The following is a 20967-nucleotide window of genomic DNA, read 5'->3' as shown; positions in this document are numbered from 1 at the left end:
GACTATTGGGGCAGGTAGACAACCCCCTTAGGCAGTAACATTGTTATACAGAGGTCTTTTGTTGGCGGGATTGTTTTATTTCCCCAAGAAAATGAAGGAATTTCTCTTATGTCATCATCCTATATATATAGCAGTACTTCTCAACAAAAATTTTCTAGTCAAGTATCCCCAATGTTAAAAGAAAGTAAGCCCCTATCCTGGAGATATGTACAAACCTGTGTCTTCTATTATATCAAATGTGTATGGATTTCCTATCCTATTCCATAATATCCTCATACTTATTTCGATATATGAAAACATAGTGTTAACACACCAAGTTTGTTTTTGTCTACCACCTGGAAAGCCAAATGCCAAGACACAAGATTGCAGTAGAGAGAGAGTTTAATCACAAGGCAGCCATGTGAAGACGTGAGCATGAGTCTCAAATCCACTTCCCCAAAAATAGGGACTCAGGGATATTTATGGGATACGGGGACAGGTGGTCTGAAATGTGGAGAGAGGTGATTGGAGGTGAGGAGAGGAGAGGTAACTGATGATGTGCGCAAGCACAGTCAGACTCCATGCCTCTTCACAGACCACAAAATGGCAGTGTTATGATCTGAGGGTGGAGTTTTTAGCGGCTTGACATCAAAAGGTTGCTTATCAGACATCTGCATGGGCCCAGTTGATGAGTTGATGGTCTCAACTGGCCTAAAGTGGACAAGGGGTTCTAATTCCTGAAAAACAGCTCACACTGTTACCATGGTTACCATGGTGACCCAGGCTCCAGGGAGATGTTATCTAAGGAACCCAGAGGGAGTCAGATAGCATATTGCCTAAACAGCACAGTTAACAATGGGTGAGGGAACAACTAAAAGCTATAATCAGTAATTGCAAAAAGGAAAAAAAACCTTTAGTTACCAGCTACTTAATCATCAATGGCTAACTGTTTGCCAGTTTCAATCTCCCTATTCTTTGGTCATTCCTTATTCTTGAAAGATTTGGGATGACGACCAATCTAGCTACTTCCTGCTAAATTGGGGTGTAGATCTGGGTTAGGAATGAAATTGTTTTGCACTCATTTGGAAATATTCTCTTGTTCCTGGCTTCAGGTCGACATTTTGCATTAGAATTTTGTACCTTGCTCAACAGTTTTGGAAACACATCTAAAGGCACATTTTATAATCAAGTATTGGACCAGAAGGAAAGAAGTATAGACAACCCAAATTTTAACAGTCTCTGACAAATAGACCTAATCTCAATGGGGCTTCCATCTGATCTCTAGGTGGGAGCAGAAATCTGGTCTTAGTTACTGATAGTCATTTGTTTTACTGGATATGCATCAGAGACCAGAGCAACACCCTATACCCTGATCTTTCAGTTGTCATTGACGATGGCTATCAGCATGGACTCTCTGCCTGGGGGTCATCACATTCTTAAGGAACTCAAAAGAACAAAGTTATCAATTTATAGCAGCTGGGAAGGGACATAAAATCTACAGAGCATGTCTGGGCTAGTTAATCAGAGGTCATTCAGTTATAACGTGGTTTCTTTTCTACAATATGGCTTCCCTTATGTCAACCTTGTGTTGAGCTAGTATCAATAGTAAATTATATAAATGTGGAAGAAGGTAAAAGTAAATATTTCACATTAAAATTTTGCAAGTTTCTTATGATAAACAAAAGGCAAGCAAGAGGGTATACTGGAGTATATGAGGAAGCCACTTGGTGTAAAACTAATTCGGCCTGACCTTGTTTTTCCAAAAGGGCCTAACATGGCCATTGAGCATGCATTGTATATCTGCTTTAAGCATTTGCTGTGTCCCAAAGACAAGAACAAATGACCTTAAGATAAAGATGCAACTTCCCCCACATTTGGATTTCCTTAAAGATAAGCATTTCTCCCTAGGCTAGGAATTGATTGCTGTGCCCACCCTGCTGTGTCCACTGAGACAGCAGACCTGCTACCTGCTGTGTGAATAGGTGTGCTATGCCAGCTAGGCAATCTTGTGACTGTTGTAAAGGGGACATTCCTATCATATGTGATGTATGCTCTTTTTTCCAAGATAGTATATAACCACTCTGTATGCCCCATGTCTTTGGTGCCCTTCCTTCCTTGGGGAAGGAAGGCCGCAGGCTAGGCTAGTCCTCAGATCTGGTTCATAATAAACTCATCCCAATTTTGATTTATAGATTGATTATGGATTATTTTTGTCAACATTTCTTGGCATAGTTGTGGCAGGATTTCAGAGAAACCCACTGGAGACCACCTGGAATCTACAGTGAACTGGCATTTGGTACCAATAGAGGCCCACTGAGCCCTGCCAAATCACTGCATTCTTCAGGTGACCCTGGTGAGTTCTCCTCATATGACATAAGGGAAACTCAGACCTCCTTATTTTACATTGATGCTCCAAGGTTTATATGAGCTGTTTCAAACCTTAAGAATAGGTGTCTTAAGGGGGTACCAGCATGCACCCTAGGTAAGAGGAACCCAAGGGGGAATTCCTAGGCCAGAGGAGCCTAGAGGGAATTTCCTAGGTGAGGGGAGCCTAGGGGGAACTTTGGAATGAATGGGGCAGGCTGACCTATTTAACTTGGCTTTAAATTGAAAATAATTGTGTTTATAAAGTCTGAACAAACTGCTTGATACAGAAATAAGAGACTGAACGTGCTCCGCTTCAAAGAAAAGGGACACTAGCTTCTCTTGGCCAAAAGGCGTTCTCAGGTGACTGAGGACCTCAGCGGGAGTGTTGGAGAACTGATTGCCTCATGATGTGTAGCAGTCCCATAGGGAACTCCACTATCATTCACGGTAATTAATTAAAGGCTCATCTGGCGAAGCTCATATGAGGGTTGGTCACCCACACTCCAAGCCCCCATGGAGGTTTTAGGCTGCTGGTGGGAGAAACTGAGGCACATATGAGAGAGTTGATGACCTTTCTTTGGGGAGTAACACTCACAAGCAGCACACTTCTGACCCACCACACTGTCCTTAGGAGTTGTTCAGTCTTTATAGCAAAACAAAACTAGGGGCTGGCCTGTGGTGCAGCAGTTAAGTGCACACATTTCGCTTTGGCAGCTTGGGGTTCGCTGGTTCAGGTCCCGGGTGCGGACCTGGCACCGCTTGGCACTCCATGCTATGGTAGGCGTCCCACATATAAAGTAGAGGAAGATGGGCACAGATGTTAGCTCAGGGCCAGTCTTCCTCAGCAAAAAGCGGAGGATTGGTAGCAGATGTTAGCTCAGGGCTAATCTTACTCAAAAAAAAAAAATAAAACTAAACTAAAAGTGGGAAATCAAGGTTCTAAAAAAAGCCCAACCAGTTCCCAAATGGGTGGCCTCCCCTTCGAACTCTGGCTCATTTCATGCTGAGACTTGCAATTGCTTAACAAAAGGGGGAATATTCCCATCCCAGATTCCTAAGCCTGAAAGAAAGAAAGAAAGAAAAAAAACTGGGGGGGCCAGCCCCATGGCCGAGTGGTTAAGTTCACGTGCTCTGCTTCGGTGGCTCAGGGTTTCGCCAGTTCAGATTCTGGGAACAGACACAGCACCACTCACCAGGCCATGCTGAGGCAGTATCCTACATGCCACAACTAGAAAAACCCAAAACTAAAAATATACAACTATGTACCAGGGTGCCTTGGGAGAAAAGTGAAAAATAAAATCTTAAAAATAAAAAAAACTGGGAAAAGAAGTTTTTGCAGATAGAGTTTGCTATGAAAGCACCTTGCCCAGAAATGTAAGGAAAATCTTTGTTGTATCTATCTGTCTGTCTGTTTATGTGTGTGTCTATATATGTACATTATAAATGTGTGGTATTTTACCTCCGGATGGTATAATTTCTAAGGAGTTCTATTCAAGTGACTTAAAGTAAGTGCTTACAAAAATTTTTCTAAATGAAACTAACCCAAATGCCTTTCAGGTTAATGTGATATGAAATAATCTTTGGCAAATAAAAGATTGTTGAAGTTTGTTGGTTTGATTAAAATAGGCATGTCCTCAGATTTATCAGCACTGGATATGACGCAGACAAGCAGCCTTTATTCTACACTTAAATAAGCTGTAAAATAAGCTTGGTTAAATAAGCTGATGTTATCTCTATCATAAAACTGGTTAACAAAAATAATAACTTAAAATGGTGGCCAATTTTGTCTAATGTCTCATGAAGTCTTGTAGGCAATCTACATAATTATTTGGAACAAGTAATTAAATACATGTGAAAAAGATGAGAGTGGGGTGAACTTTTAACAATAAGTATGTGTTATGGTGCATGTACCTAAAATAGCTTCCAAAATCTCTTTGGTAACTTGAAACTTTGAAGTTTTGCTAGGTTAATTTAAGTGATAAAAATTCACTAAACATCTAGATCATCTCTAAATAAGATAAAATATTAATTGTTAATTATTAAATATAAGTTTACTTTTGGCTTCTTATAACAGAAAAACTAAAAAGTGTCTAGGTCTGTTAGTAAACATATCTTGTATTTTATTAAAGGCTTGTACTACAAAGTTACAGGTTTTTAGAAATTATAAAAGGCATTTATAAATTTGCCAAGCCACAGAATGCTAATGTAAAAGATAGTTTATAATTACTTACTTCTTGGCTTTCACTAAAAACTTAGGTTCCTATGGGTCAAAAGTTCTAATATATGTGATTAAAGCTGCTAAAAATTAAGGAAAATATATGTGTATTCAAGGAAAGATGTATATTTTCAGTAAAGAAGGTATAAAGAATGGAAATATTTTTGTTTGGTTGGTTAAGAAAGAAAAATTTGTCCCAAAGTACTAGAAGGAAAAAAAAAGAAAGGCATGGGACAAATTCTGAATGTAAAAGAAAGTGACAGAATGTTGGTGGAAGTAAAACCCTGAGGAGTTTTGTACATGGTCAAGTTGGCTAAGATTGAAATGAATCTAATTAGGTAAATAAGTTTTAATATCAAAAGTAAGCTGGTACAAGAAGTAGAATTTGGCCTTCTCTCTTAAAAGGGATAATTTTCTTAAACTCTTAGTCGGCTCTTGATAAAGAGGTTAAAAAAGGTTTTTGGGCCGGCCCAGTGGCGTAGTGGTTAAGTGCACATGTTCTGCTTCAGTGGCCCAGGGTTCGCTCGTTCAGATCCTGGGTGTGGACATGGCACCGCTTGGCATGCCATGCTGTGGTAGGCATCCCACATATAAACTAGAGGAAGATGGGCATGGATGTTAGCTCAGTGCCAGTCTTCCTCAGCAAAAAGAGGAGGATTGGCAGCAGTTAGCTCAGGGCTAATCTTCCTTGGGGGGAAAAAAAGGTTTTTATTTTTGAGTAAGTTTACCTAAAAGGCAGAAAATCTGTGTTTTGTTAAAATAATTTCCTATGTTCAAAAAGACTGAGGTCTCTCTATTAAGGTACAAGCTCCCCATAATTCATATCCTAAATGAAGTCTTTATTTTGACCTTCTTTGAAAAGTTTCAGATGGCCCCTGGGACTTCTCAAAGAAATGTGTTCTCTCTTCCTATAAAGAGGGAGATATTAATCAGGCTTGTTTGGTATGCTAAGTTGCATGGGAAGCACTGTCAAGTAAATAATGATAAACCTTCTTAGGTTATATTGTGTAGATATATATTTTTCACTATTTTAACCCTGCTACCTTGCTTCCAAAATCACAAGGGGAGAAGACCACGACTGCATTCTATTGTTTAATTGGTTTACGGATGGATCTAACTTAAATGATAAACAAGGATGTTATCAAGCTGGATATGCTGTCCACCCTCAAGAGTGCCTTCCACTTTCTCTTAATTCTGCTAACCCAGTAAAAGATTTCCTTCCATAGGCTCAAGAAATCACCACAGAGGAGAAAAAATATATATAAACGTGGCCACAAGAGAAAAAAATACTTTTGGAAACTTTCTCCCACAGTGGCTCATAAAGCCTATACTCACTGGGCTACATGCCCAAAGTATAATCTAGGGAAACTATTTCATGAACCACAAGGCCACTTTTTCCTTCCTAAGGGACCCTTTGAGGTATGGCAATTGGACTTTGTCCAAATGCCACCATCTCAAGGATACAAATATTTCTCATAATGATCTGTATATTCTCACACTGTGTTAGGGCCTTTCCTTGCAGAAGAGTGATGGCTTTAGGTAAATTATTATTGGAGGGAATAACTCCTGTTTGAGGAATTCCTACAAAGTTACACAGTGACTGGGGAACTCATTTCACTGGACAAATAATTAAATCTATTTGTAACATCTGGCCAATAGGCAGCATTTCCACTGCACTTACCATCCTTAATCCTCAGGATTGGTGGAAAGAACTAATGGCACAATCAAAACCCAACTGGCAAAGCTTTCAGAAGCATTTACTCTCTCATGGCCAAAAGCTCTTCTGCTAGTGCTCCTTAATCTTGTATCTCCACCCTTTTGGTAAACAGCTGCTGCCTCCATTTGAAATAATAATAGGACAGCCTATGCAATTAGATGACGAAATATGTGAACAAACTTTGCTTAAGAGAGATATATAACACTGCTGTCAGGGTCTCATTGAGATGCTTAAAAGCAATGAACGGTTGGTAGCTGTTTCTTTTCACAGAGAGCTCCCTGACCTTTAAGGATCATGGACTATAATCTGGAGAATTATTTATCAGAAGAAGCATCAAATAAAAGACTCTTTGCAGCCCTGTTGGAAAGGACCATACCAAGATGACAAGAAGATGACATCTGTTGTAGATAAGTATCCCAAAACTCCAGACCAGGCCTGTATTCCCAACCATTTATCCCCTCATTTAAACCTTTGTTATGCTCAAACTGTATAACTATTTTATAATTGTTCCATTTAAGGTTCAAAATACTATCATACTTAAAGAAAGTGATTGATTTGGAACAGACTGGTCTCAAAGGCCAGACATTTATCGAGTAACTCCAAATGGAACTCAATGGTTATGTGGAACAAATCTCTGGCCTTGGCTACTATCTGGATGCTAAAACACTGCACCCCAAGTTTCCCTTAGAAGCAAGAAAGGATTCACACTGAGCTAACATCTGTTGCCAATCTCCCTCTCTTTAAGGCCAGGTGGGCTCATTCAGTGTTCCACTGGTATGCCCACCAAGCGGCTATAACTGTTCCTTCTCTGGGGCTAAAAGATGTCATTATCACATATGGAAGCCCTGACTAAATTTACTCAACAAGCCCTTAACGAAAGTCAAGCAGAAATACTCTTATTAAATACTAAAATGTCTTTTATGAAAAAGGCTGTCCTTCACAAGAGAATGGCTTTAGATATTTTAACTGCTGCCCAAGGCGGTACATACACAATCACTCAAACTGAATGCCATGCTTTTATACATGATGAATCTTCCAATCTGCCATCTCTGCTAAAGCACATGAAGAAACAACTGAATGCCTTAAGCCATCCTACACCCAGTCTTGATTTGTTTGGTTGGCTCCCTTCCCATATCAGTTCCCTTTTTCCATCCAGATTGCAATTCCTATTTCTATTACTTCTTGGCATTCTTGTACTAGTCATAACATTCAAACTAACTGCTGTTTTCTTTACTCAGTGTTGTAAGACTGGCATACAAGCTAGAGTAGTGGTTGCTCAGCAACTTGAGATGGTCGATCGATCTTATAACCCTGGACAAATTTCCTTTTCTGATAAGGACTATGCCTAAGAACTCATTTTAAACGAATGTTTTCAAATATATGGAATTATCGTTACTGTACTTGTTCTATAATTGTGAACAATGTGAACATGAGGATTCACAGAAAAGCACACGTACCATGTTTGTGCAACAATCTAAAATTAATTGAAAATTATATAACCTACGAAATGCTTCCTCTGTTAATACATATACCTCTATGCTTGTCCACTATATCTGACTATTTCCCCCCAGTGTGGACAACTGGGCAGATGAGTGAGATGAATCTAGCACCAAGGGACATGATGGACCCAGGGCAAGCAGCAAGCATCCTGGTGCTAAGGGACAATATTTGATCATCAATGCTTTCTATCGAAAGATTATAGATCAAAAGGGGAAAAAATGATAAACAAATGGCAAGTCATAGGATATATTGGAGTATATGAGGAAGCAATTTGGTGTAAAACTAATTCGGCCTGACCTTGTTTTTCCAAAAGGGCCTAACACGGCCATTGAGAATGTATTGTATATCTGCTTTAAACATTTGCTGTGTCCCAAAGACAAAAGCAAATGGCCTGAACATAAAGATGCAACTTCCCCCACGTTGGGATTTCCTTAAGGATAAGCATTTCTCCCTAGGCTAGGAATTGATTGCTGCGCCCATCCTGCTGTGTCCATCGAGACAGCAGACCTGTTACCTGCTGTGTGAATAGGTGTGCTGTGCCAGCCAGGCAATCTTGTGACTGTTGTAAACGGGACATTCTATCATACATGATGTATGCTCTTTGTTCCAAGACAGTATATAATCACTCTGCACACCCCACTTCTTTGGTGCTAGGCTAGTCCTCAGACCTGGTTCATAATAAACTCACCCCAATTTTGATTTATAGATTGGTTATGGATTATTTTCGTCGACACTTACCACTAAGAAACGGAGGTTCCTGGAAGGTGTCTCCTATTTATATACACTGGGACTTTCTGTACACTGTGACACCTTAACTGATATTCCCAAATAGCCCAGGAAGAATAAACCTGTCTCTTGGGTATTTAGCCCAAAAACTTACGCCTTCTCATTTTAGATTCTATTCCATAACACATGCCTGCTTTTGTGATATTAATGTTTTAAGGTACTTACTATCAAGGAAAATTGACATTGCAGGAAGATGGACTATGTTTTCTCTTGTGGCCTCAGGTCCCAAGAGCCTAGATCAGGGGAACCCAGGTTCAGGAGTCTTACTGCTTGGTTCAAGAAATTCCTGCAACACTGCTTCCTAAACTCATAGAAACACCTATAAAAAGAAGTGAGGAGCTTTGTCACGCATTTTAAAAAACAGAAAGGATACTGGGTGTTTGGGATTCAGAGGAACTCTCTATACTATTTTCACTTTTCTGTAAACCTAATTCTATTCTGAAATAAAAAGGTTATTTTTAAGAATCCCACCTTTAGCAATCCAGGGACCCATTGGCCATGACGTTTCATTACTATAACCTGAATGACGGCAGGTCTTAACCTCGTTCTAACTTTCTCATGCCCTATGCTCAAACTTGAAATGAGCTCATGTTTAAGTTTGGGTCGTTTTTGGGCTCCAGTCAGTGTTTCTATTTTTGACACAGTTTTCCTATCTTACTTGGTTGGGGATAGTGGGAAAAGTAATCATTGAAGTATTCCCAAGGGTCTGGGCAAACAAGGCAACAAAAACAGGAAAAGGGAAGAAACTGGACAGGGCAGGAAAACCCTCAGAGAATTCACCTCTGGGTGTTCCGGGAACAGGCGAGTCACTACGGGGCAAAGCAATATGATCGAAATTAACATTTGTGCAACAAGAGACGCTCATCTATACACTTGTGCACCAAAACAAAGGGAAACCATTAACTCCACAGCAAGTGGCAGCGCCTGAGGCCAAGCTGTACTCCCACCTGATGCGAGGAAGTTACTAGAAAGGGGTCCTTGCCCTTTGCGTTCCCCCTGCTCAGGAAAGGGGATGCGGATAGAGAGGAATGCAGCTATTTCTCTCTCAGGTGACGATGACACAGACCACACACTTTAGAAGTAAACTCTCCAAAGCACCGCCTCACGTCCCACGCTGCGCGCACGGGGCAAACACACGAGTGGCACGACGCGCGGACCCTGCGCATACGGAGAAGCGGTCGCGCACGCGACAGGGCGTACCACGCATGCGCACCTCTCCGGGGCGGGGCCCCTTCTGCCCCGGGTCAGGTGAGCGGTGGCGCGGCTGCGCGCCTTCTCGCCCCGCCCCCTGCGCTGCGCGCTCCCCGCGCGTTGCCATGGCGACCCAGCGGCCACAGCCGGCCTGCGGCGGCGCCGCCGGCCAGGTCGCCTCTGCGGATCTGGAGGCGGCGATCGTGGGGGCTCATGGAGAGTTCAGGAAACACCGTCGGTGGGACCAGGAAGCGGACGGGCCTGGGCCGCTGCCGGCATTTCTTCTGGCTGGGCGTCGTCTTCGACACGGTGGGCCTGACGGTGCTGTTCACCGGCATCTTCGCCGACCTGTTCTTCTACGACCTGCTGCTCTACCTGGGTGCCATCATCATCGTCTTCAGCCTCCTCTGGTGGGTCTCCTGGTACACGGGCAACATCGAACTGACTCCCGAGGAGGCCCTGAAGAGCCCCTTCCCCGTGCCCTCCGCCACCACGGTGGAAGCCCTCAGACAGGGCGTCGGCCACCGCCTCTCTTTGGCGGTCTGCGGCGTCTCCACCACCTTCCTGCGCATGCGGCGGCGGCGCACCAGGAGGATCCTTCAGAGGAGGGCTTCTCTGGATATGACCGTCACTGGCGAGGTGGAGAAACAGCTAGAGGAGGAGGCCCAGGACAAAGACGGGATGCAAGGTGTCCGAGAGAGCGGCGACGCCCAAGACGTTTGCAGAGAGGCTCTGGGCCCCCAACCTGAAACCGTCGAAAGTTCCGAGGCACCTCGCCCTGCAGGCCCTGACGCTAGTCCTCCGGGCCCCGAGGCTGGGCTGCCACGGCTTATTAAACGACCATCGGCTCATCTGGTGCAGTCCGAGTCCACTCTGTCTCCTCCGGACCAGCCCGTGCCTCCAGCCATCCTCCCCTCCAAGAGCCTGCCTGTAGTCTCCTTGGCCTCCACTTGCCAGCCTCTGCCTGTTCTTACTTCCGAGAGCCAGCTTGTCATTTCTGGGGCCTCTACGAGCCAGCCTCTGGTCACTCTTGCCTCTGCAAGCCATCTTCCTGTCCCCTTGGCCTCTACGAGCCAGCCCATGGTGCCTGTGGCCTCTCGGAGCCACTTCCTGCTGCCTGTGGCTGCACAGACCCACCTCGCGCTGCCTGTGGACTCTCAGAGCCACCCCTTGGTGCCTGTGGCTGCACAGACCCACCTCGCGCTGCCTGTGGACTCTCAGAGCGACCCCCCAGTGCCTGTGGCTGTACAGAGCCACCTCCCAGTCCCTCTAGCTTCCCAGAGCCAGCTCCAGAATCTTTCTCAGGCCTCTCAAACTCAGCCTCCACCTGTGCAGGTTTCCCAAGCCCACGCTGGGGCCACCCTGCTCTCTTTGATTCAGCTTCTGCCCACCCAGCCTTTTCAGACCCAGCCTATGGACTTGCAGGTCGGCCCAGCTGTTCATGACTTGCAGGCCCTGGATCACACCCAGCAGGCCCCCCAGAGCGGCTCTTGGGTTCAAGAGATTGCTCCAGGCCAGGCTTCATCTGCCCAGGAGTTTCATAAGCAGCCCGGGGCTCAGGCTTTTGAGAGTCTGCCACCAGCCAGCCAGAAGCTAAGTCAAGATCACCCTGACCCCACATCCCCACTCCCGGAGGCCCCAGTTCCAGCCACTCAGGCCCAGCAGTCAGTGCCCCCCGAGAGTGCGCCCACCCCAGCCTCGGAGAAGAAAAGTCACCCCCTCTAGCACAGAACCAGACCCCAGCCATCCGAGTGGCTGCTCAGGCCTCTGCCAAGTAAGTGCCTTTGGAGGAAGCTTCACCTACAGTATTCCTTAATTGTTTCCCATTCTGTGTTCTCCTCCCGATCCGTGGCTTCCTCCAGCTCTTCTGTTGGAAAACATTTAGTGGAGGTGAAGTGGCCTTTTCCTTCAGGGATTAGATCTGTTGAACTTCGGTAGGTTTTGAAAGGTAGTGCGCTGAGTGCATGAGTGCTGTTAAGGTTTGACCTCCTCCACCAGACAGTAAAATGGGTTTCTTTAGGTTTAGGGAGAAGTGGTAATTACCTTCCTTCAGGAGCTCTAAGAGGGAGAGGCAGGGGGACTCTGCAGTGTTTCTTTCTTTCTTTCTTTCTTTTTTTTTTGAGGAAGATTGGCCCTGAGCTAACATCCACTGCCAATCCTCCTCTTTTTGCTGAGGAAGACTGGCCCTCAGCTAACATCTGTGCCCATCTTCCTCGACTTTATATGTGGGATGCCTGCCTCAGCATGGCTTGAGAAGCAGTGCTAGGTCCACCCCCGGGATCCGAACCGGCAAAGCCCAGGCCGCAGAAGTGAAACATGCAAGCTTAACCACTATGCCAGTGGGCCGGCCCCTCTGCATTGTTTCTGAAACGGGATGATTTTAGGTACACGGGGACACAGCATGAAACAGCAATGAGCCCTCTAGTGGGAAAGTTACTCCCCTTTCAATTCTTATTCAGTCTTTTTGATTACGTCAAGGAGAATGCCCTTGCTTGGGGTTGGTGACCTCTGACACCTCTCTAACGCTTTGGTGGGCAACAGTGCACCCAGGTAGGGTTTGTTACCATTTGTGTTAACGAAGATGTTTCAGTGGATAACTTCTATTTACGCCAAGTCATACTGACTTTTCTTTTTACAATAGCGATGGTTGCTTTTTGAAATACTTTTATTTAAGGAATCAAACACTTTATACATGAGTCAACGTAAAGGAAAAAAATTGTATGGTGAAACTTAGAATGATTCTAAAGTTTGGAAAACATTTGATTATTTGTACTAAATAAATGGCCGTCAAACTTTCTACTAAATTGTAAGACCGTTTATGCTAACCTGTTTGGTGAATTTTATGGTTAAGGCTGTTGACGATGAATTCCGCTTAAGTCTCCAAACCCTCATCCATTGGAAAGGTACAGAAGGTCACATGAAGGTCAAAATTGATGACTCTTCTTCTCCATGGGTTAGGTGCTGTCGTAAGAGTACACACCGCTGAGTGTCAGTTTCCTGGTCTTTCTAATCCTGTTCCACAAATTCCTGCTCTTTTCGGGGAGAGGAGGAAGGGTATGGGGCAAAGCAATACTTTGGAGATTATGTTATGCTCCTTGTTGTTTAAATATTACCAACGTGCTAACCAAGAAGGTGTTCATGCTTATTTTACATTGGTTAGTTTCATTTTCTAGCGTGAGATACAACTGAATAATAGGTGGAAGTCAAACTCTTAATTTGCTTATAATTTTCTCCCACTCTCCTTTAAGAAAATGTGTAGACGCTCTCTCTCGCAGTATATACACACATATATATGCCATAGATCATCTGTAGGGGCAAAGCAGTTTGGCTGTTCTGCTACAGTGATTTTTATTTATTTCTATTTAAAAAAAAGAGCAAAACATGGGGCTGGCCCCCTGGCCGAGTGGTTAAGTTCGCGCGCTCCGCTGCAGGCCGCCCAGCGTTTCGTTGGTTCGAATCCTGGGCGCGGACATGACACTGCTCATCAAACCACGCTGAGGCAGCGTCCCACATGCCACAACTAGAAGGACCCACAACGAAGAATATACAACTATGTACTGGGGGGCTTTGGGGAGAAAAAGTAAAAAAAAAAAAAAAAATCTTAAAAAAAAATAAATTAAAAAAAAAAAGAGCAAAACACAAACCATCATAATTCCAGAAGGAGAGGATTTAGTGTTACTGAAAGAGATCATTAACTTTTTTCCCATTAATTCTATTTCAGGTAATTTATGTGATTGAAAGAATTCTCCCTGTGATTCTTGAAGGAGACTTGAGCACTTACGAAGTGCCAGGAATAATGGTAAACACATATAAAGATGAAAAGGATGCAGACATTGCCATCAGAAAGCTTATAGACTTTGTTCTCTAACTCAGAAGAACAACTTTAAAAAGGAGAAAATTTTAGACAAGGAAGGAGGAGGGGTAGTCTGGTGCCTACCTAATAATTTTTAGTCAAAGAATTATTTTTTGACAGGGAGAGCCACGCAGTGCCCTTTAAGTAATTAATTCATTGAGCAGACGTTTATTGAATTTCTAGCAAGTGCCAGGCGTTATGTTCAGCAGTGGGGATTCAGAGCTAAATAAGATGCCCCTTCTGTCCAAGCGCTCACCGTTTGTCAAGGGAGACAGACGTGGGAATGACTAGCACAGCATGATATAGCAGAAGTCTCGTCAAAGTGCTTTCAGAATACAGGTGTGGACCGGGTGAGGGATTTTTGAGTTGGATCCTAAAGTGGGTGTTCATTGGGTAAAGAAGATGGGAAGAACATTCTGTGCAAAGGGAAAAGCGTCAACTAAAAGGCACAGAGGTTTAACAATCCATGGCTCCTTGAGCATACATTTGGGAAAGGAGAATCTGGTGTTACAGGCAAAGGTGCTTGGGACTCAGAGGTTGGAGAGAGAGAGAATGAGAATGAGAGAGAAACCTTTGGAGGCTTTTTAGGGAGCGTAAGCTGTGTTTGTAATTCTACCTGTGGGCTCCGTTATAAAGTAATGGCAATAGGCCAGTAATTAGCGAATAATTGCTAAGGTCTCTCCCAGTTAGTTCTAAGCTGAAAACAGACCTCTTAGACCTTAGCAACAGTTTCTAACCAAAGTGTAGGCTTCATGGGTATTCATCTTGGAAAACGCTTCCAAGTGTTTATTTACTTGTACGTAACAAATGCTGTGACACGTTTACCTATATTGAAGGTAAGATAAGTACTTATCTAAAATAGGAGTTGACAAATCTTTTCTATAAAGGCCCAGGGAGTAAATATTTTAGGCTCTGTGGGCCACAAGGCAAAATCAAGGATGTTATTTGGCTGCTTATTTAACAAGAGAGAAAACTCCTCTCCCGCCATTGGCTTGGGGAGCTTGGGGTAGGCTGTACGACTGCTTTGACTCCAGTTGCCTCAGCTGGAGTCATTCACCTGACCAAGAGCAGCTGGCCCAAAGGAAAGGCAGAGGGGCCTGGCTGTTCAGGGACACCCAGATCTGAGGGGGCCATTCTCCCCTCTCAGAGAACCTGGCCATCTCGTCTTGGTCTGCTGGCCTAAGGAGAGGTGATACGCTGAGTTTCTGACTCCCAGATTCTGATTCCACCATTTGGTACCTGGTATTGACAACAGCGGAGTCTACAAGGTGTATGTGGTGATGCTCAGGCCCTGAGCAAAGCGCTGGCCAGATGGGCAGGCACTGGGAACTCTGGGAGGAGCAGGGGTGGACACTGATGCTCCGGCTTGGTCTTTGAGGCGCACAGTGGTAGCCCACACCAATAAAGAAGTGCAGAGTGGGGAGGGTTGCTATTGGCGTCTAGTGGGTCGAGGCCAGAGGTGCTACAATGCACAGGCCAGCCCCTCACAGCACGGAATTAACCAGCCCAAACGTCATTAGTGTGAGGTTTAGAAACCCTGATCTAGAATAATGAATAATGCTCTACAGTTCATGAGGTACTTAAAGAAAAAAAATCTTATTTTGATCCTTAGATGACTCATTGCCTCTTAGATAGGAATGGTTCTTCTCCACTAGACCATGAGGATCTTATGTATCTTTCTTTCATTCATCTTTGTATTCCGGTTTTGTATCATCTTTGAATTAACACACACATGTGGGGCATTTATTAATAATAATAGCTAACATTTACCAGATGTCAATAATACACTACACACAGTGCTAAGTAATTTACAGGCATTATCTCATTCATCACGACAGTCAGAGGTAAGAACCATTATCATCTCCACTTCAAGGAAGGTAGATTTGACATCAGAGGTTAAGTAATTTTCGCAATGTCACAGAAATGGAGGAGCTGGAATTGTTGTGTAATTGATGTCTAATTTGTTATAAGATGTATATTATAGGCTTTCTTTCCCAGTTAAAGTTATTAACGAGCCATTTTCTTAAGTCTGCTAATTATTACTTGAGCTGTAATACTCTGGATCAGTCCATGGGCGTATCCTCTCATTAAAAATACTTCTATTTAAAGCTTTACTTTCAGAGAGAATGAATATCAACAACCCTTTAATTTTCTTGTTGTACTGTATGTTTATTAATATCATCTCAAATAAAAATGGCTTTTTTCTTTCCAGAACTCACCAAAGTGTCTGCAGCTTTAAGTGCCAACTTTATAAGAGCACAAATGCTTACCTTAATCTTGTTTTGGAGACGTCCATCTGGAGACCTGACCTTTCTCAGACCAGCAGACTTACCGGACTCCCTCTGCCAAGGATCCATGTTGCAGTGTTGAAGAGAGTTTTCCAGCTTCAGATAGTGAAGTTAGTTATTGCCAGGATGGTGAGCCATAATAAACTGTGCAATTCCGACGAACTTTGTTTTAGAATAAATTGGTTTTTTAAATAGACTTCTCTTGTGAAAGGGTGCCAGCATTCCAAATGGAAAATAATGTCTCCAGTACTCTGGGTGAAGATGTCAGTATGTATGGTTCCCAGAGAAATGGGCATTGAAAAATGCAACAACTTTTATTTAAGGTAACTTTGTGACCTCATTAGCTATCAGAAAGGTTAGCACAATGAATGCATTATAACATGCTACAATTTATATTTTTTATATCTTCACTTGATTTAAGTAACATCTGAATTTCCCTTTTTCCTAAGGATTTAAAATCTGATTTGACTGTGTATTTTAATGAGAATCAAATAAAATTCTTTTGGGACTGCGCTCCTCTTGTGTTCTTTCTTTGTATCAGTGGATTGTTGATGTACAAATGCTCTAATACACATATAGGGATAGTTTACTTTTGAAATTTCTAATTATGGGTAAAAGTACATTTTTTAGGTGGTATAATACTTTGGATTGAAACTTCCAAAAATTTTAACTGTTTTTATATTTCTTCCCCTTTTTCTGTTCTACGCTTCTGCATTTTTATATTTGTAATTTTAAACATTAACTCAAGGTGGAAGACTTTTTGCATTGTAGGTGTTTGGAAAAAAGAATATTTGGAAGGACATTATGCTAAGTGCAATAAGCCAGTCATAACAAGACCAATATTCTGTGATTCCACTTATATGAGATTGCTAGAGAATCAGATTCGTAGAGAGAAAGTAGATGCCGATTGCCGGGGGCTGTGGGGGGAGTGGGGAATGGGGAGTTGTTTAATGGTTATAGAATTTCAGATGAGAGTTCTGGAGATTGTTTGCACAACAAAGTGAATGTGCTTAACACTACCGAATTGTACACTTAAAAATGGTTAAGATGCTAAATTTTATGTGTTTTTTACCACAATTAAAAAAAAAATTGGGGGCTGGCCCCATGGCTGAGTGGTTAAGTTTGCACGCTCCGCTTCGGCAGCCCAGGGTTTCACTGGTTCAGATCCTGGGCGCGGACGTGACACCCATAGTCAGGCCACGTTGAGGCGGTGTCCCACATCCCACAACTAGAAGGACTGGCAACTAAGATATACAACTGTGTACGGGGGCGGTTTGGGGAGATAAAGCAGAAAAAAAAAAAAGATTGGCAACAGTTGTTAGCCCAGGTGCCAATCCTTAAAAAAAAAAAAAGAACTGTGATTAGTGAACTTACTAATTATTGGTGCTACTAACAATGCCTAGTAGCAGAAGATGGTCACATTGAAAGAAAAATAGGAACAGCTTTAATTGTCTGAATGAATATAGATGTTCATGTATTTTAAAGACACAACTTTTCTGTTTTATTTTTTCCAAATTTTAAAAGAAATATTTTTATAGGATGAACAGATTTTTAAAATTTGAATCGTTGACTAGGTGATATATTTCCATATTACAAAATTGAAAAAGCATAAAATGGCAGATGGTGAGGAAGAAGAGGTGGCATTTGAATCCTGATCTGTGTGACTCCGGGTTCCTCAGGGTGAAAAGATTCTATCCGCAAAACCAATGAAACAATTCCAAATACAGAAACATTTTAGAACTAATCTTGTTAACCTGATAACTTGCCCCTCTCCCATTTCATATGATTTAATATACACTAAATAAACATAGAAGAGTATTTGCTTTTTAGTCTTCTACACAAAAAGGGAAAGAAAATTGCATTTTGACAAGTGCAAAATATCATAAATTATATTAGCGTGTAATTAGAGACTTCACGTGGTATAGCGAACGCTTCCAGAACCATCTTAAGATCTCCGTAGCTTGACTGTGCTGGACAGAATGGCACAAGGACCCCTACTTAGGTTAACAAAGTGATACAGGACTTTTGGAAAAGCAGAAATGGGCAGTAAGTGAGCGCTTAACTCATTATTTCAGCAGGAGCCTGGTTTGATCAGTCTGAGAATACTTCTCTGGTTCTTGTTTCTGAGTTGGGCTGAAAGGGGTGAGCTGCTGGTGGAACTGTGAGCTGGGTGAAGGCATACTGCTCTAGAGCCTAATGCTCTTTCTACTGGGCCGTTTATATCCTACAGGATGTATTTGCCATACCATAGTTAAATGATTTTGTGTGGAGGAAAATTCCCAGCACCATTATGGGATTATACCATGGCGAATTAACGTTAAATAATATATTACTTGTTCTGAAACGTAATATCCACTCAGCTTAGATTTTCTGTACCTTCATGTCTTGCTTTGCAAAAGGACCAATATAGAGTAATCTGAATACAAAGAAGGAAAAGGAATGAATATTTGCATTACAAAAGGATGACCAGACAATCATCCATTTATTTCAGGGTTCCCATTTGGGCTCTTTTCTCAATGGATCCTCTTCATCTCAGCCACCACCAACCTCCTCCAAACGACTGTCACCCACCCCTTGACTGTAAAACTGAAATGCCAGCAGATACGCCCTTTTCTACTCTTGCCATGGGGTCTTACACCTACTTTTCTCCCTGCTTTCAAACCACTCTCTCTGGCTCACAACCTCCTGATCCTTCCCCCTTAGCGAGTGATTCTTAGATTTCAACTCAGTTACCACTTTCTCAGGGAAACTTTCTTGAAAGGTAAATTCTGCCCGTTACAGAACCACATAGCACCATGTGATCTTCAAAGGACTTAATACATTTGTAAATTTATATTTAATCGGTGTCTGTTTCTCTCACTGGATGACAAGCTCCATGAGGCCAAGGACCATTATTGTTGTTTGCTGACCACTTATCCCCAATGCCTAGCACATGGCCTGGTGCCTAGGTGTTCAATAAATATTCATTGAAAAGATGAATATAGCTGTTAACTACTATTAGATTGAAGCGTGTAGGCAAAGATAAAACTGAGGTTAGGTGGCCCTTACCAACTGAAGACCAATTAGAAACATAGATAAAGCAGATTTCTGAAGTTGGCCCAATAAAACAATAGAAAATATGTCATTGATTCAGAATTTCAGTCAGATACAGTTGCCTTCTGAGGAGTTTTGGGGAAAAATTAAGGTACTTTTCTCTGTCGCGTTCTTCGGATAAAAATCTGATAAACATTGCAAATAGGCTTTAAACGCTTGAGGCTCTAGTGTATTACCACCATTGTTTTCCAACAGAATAAAATGGGATTTTTTTCCTATGGTCCCCCAAGAATATTAAAGGTAAAAATGGAAACTTTATGACTGCTTACAATATAATTTTATATGTCGTGTTTTACTTTTTTGTTCTCTAATTGTTTCAAATATGTTTTGTGTCTCCAGTTGGACTAAAAGTTTACGAAGGCCATGCTTTATACCAGTGGTTCTTAATTTTGGCAATATTGTTCCCAGGGGATGTTTGGCAATGTCTGGAGACATTTTTGCTCATCACAATGGGGAGGAGAGGAATGCTACTGTCATCTAGTGGGTAGAGGCCAGAGATTATACATTTTGTATATAAATACATATTAAAGATCTACAGTTGAGATCTTGCATTAATGAAGGGAGTTTTCATAAAGATAACTGACTCAAAATAATTGTTGATTCTTTCTGGAAAGGAGAAAGAAACAAATGGGATATCTACTATTGATTTTGCTCTCTAGAAATTGTTGATCTTGGGCCATCCCAGTGGCGTAGTGGTTAAGTTCTTGCATTCTGCTTTGACAGCCTGGAGTTTGAGGCTTCAGATCCCGGGCACGGACCTACATACCATTCACCAAGCCATGCTGTGGTAGCGTCCCACATACAAAATGGAGGAAGATGGGCACAGATGTTAGCTCAGGGACAATCTTCCTTAAGCAAAAAGAGCTGAAGATGTTAGCTCAGGGCCAACCTTCCTCACCAAAAGAAAGAAAGAAAGAAAGAAAGAAATCGTTGATATGGATCTTCCCTATCATTCAGCCATTTGAAAAACATTTGTTAAGCATTAATAGTGACACTTATCTACAGCAAAGATTCATTGAAAGCCATTTGGTACAAAATGACCTCACTTCTTGACATTGAGTTAGAGGAGGGCACCTGACCCAAACTTGGCCAATGAGAGATTCTTTTCTGGTGTCTTAAGATATCCTTGGATTCTTAGAACAAATTCTCCTTTTCTGCTTCAGTTAACCTGAGATAATTGCTGTTACTTTCAAGCCAAGAGGATTTAACCAACAGAACTACTCCAGGGATGACTGTAAAAATCGTCTCTAGGGGAAGACTGCTCTTTTGGAAAAACAGTTTAATGGGCCTTCTGGGTATATGAGAGTAAAGCAAAAATTCATTCCGGAATGAAGAAGCTCACAACGATTACGAGCAACTGCAACGAACAGTGATGTAAAAGGATGACTACATTGTGGGCAAGGCCACGTCTTTGCAGGCAGCACGTTAATGCTTGTGTGCTTTGTGGTTGTTGCTTTTGGAGGAGGGGTGTTTATTTTCTTTGATTAGAGCTGGAGACAAAAGGAGAGAGGACTCTGGGGAAGGCAAGACTGGATAAAGGAGGCTTTTATCATGGCAAAACGAGCTGGCCAGGGAACAGGTGACCGAGTGGAGCATCCTCAGTGAAGAAACAGGACCAAGGAACTCCAACAGTGAATGATGCTGTTTGGTTTTAAGATTTTCCTTGTATTATGCTCATGCTTCCATTGAAAAAAATTTTAACACGGAAGCAGGTCTTACCTGTGCTTTGGGAAAATAAGGAAGTAGCTGTGCTCAAGCTTAAGGAGAAGATATTTCTGGGAGTGTATATTGCCACAACCACTCTGGAAAGTTCTTTGACTGTGCCTTGTATACCCTCCAAGTCAACAATTCTAACCTAGAAAAATTCTCACACACATTATTCAGGAGACTATACAAGAATATTCACAGTATTGTACATAATAGTGTGTGTGTGGGGGAAATAATCTAAATATTGGTGATGGGAAAATGGATATATAAA

The 20967-nt window shown here is 42.4% G+C and overlaps 1 protein-coding gene across 1 annotated transcript; it reads left to right on the top strand.

Annotated features, from left to right (window-relative positions):
- The first annotated feature begins 9806 nt into the window (after positions 1-9806).
- On the top strand, positions 9807-16409 carry LOC103551164 (uncharacterized). The gene is made up of 2 exons (XM_008520510.2): positions 9807-11529; positions 15821-16409. Exon 1 carries the CDS (start codon positions 9969-9971, stop codon positions 11478-11480), a length of 1512 nt encoding a protein of 503 aa, XP_008518732.2. The 5' UTR covers positions 9807-9968; the 3' UTR covers positions 11481-11529; positions 15821-16409.
- Positions 16410-20967: the final 4558 nt, after the last annotated feature.

The sequence above is a fragment of the Equus przewalskii genome, chromosome 12, assembly GCF_037783145.1.
Source record: "Equus przewalskii isolate Varuska chromosome 12, EquPr2, whole genome shotgun sequence".
Lineage (NCBI taxonomy): Eukaryota > Metazoa > Chordata > Mammalia > Perissodactyla > Equidae > Equus > Equus przewalskii.
Note: the sequence above shows the minus strand (reverse complement) of the source record. Positions and strands in the feature narration are given on the sequence as shown.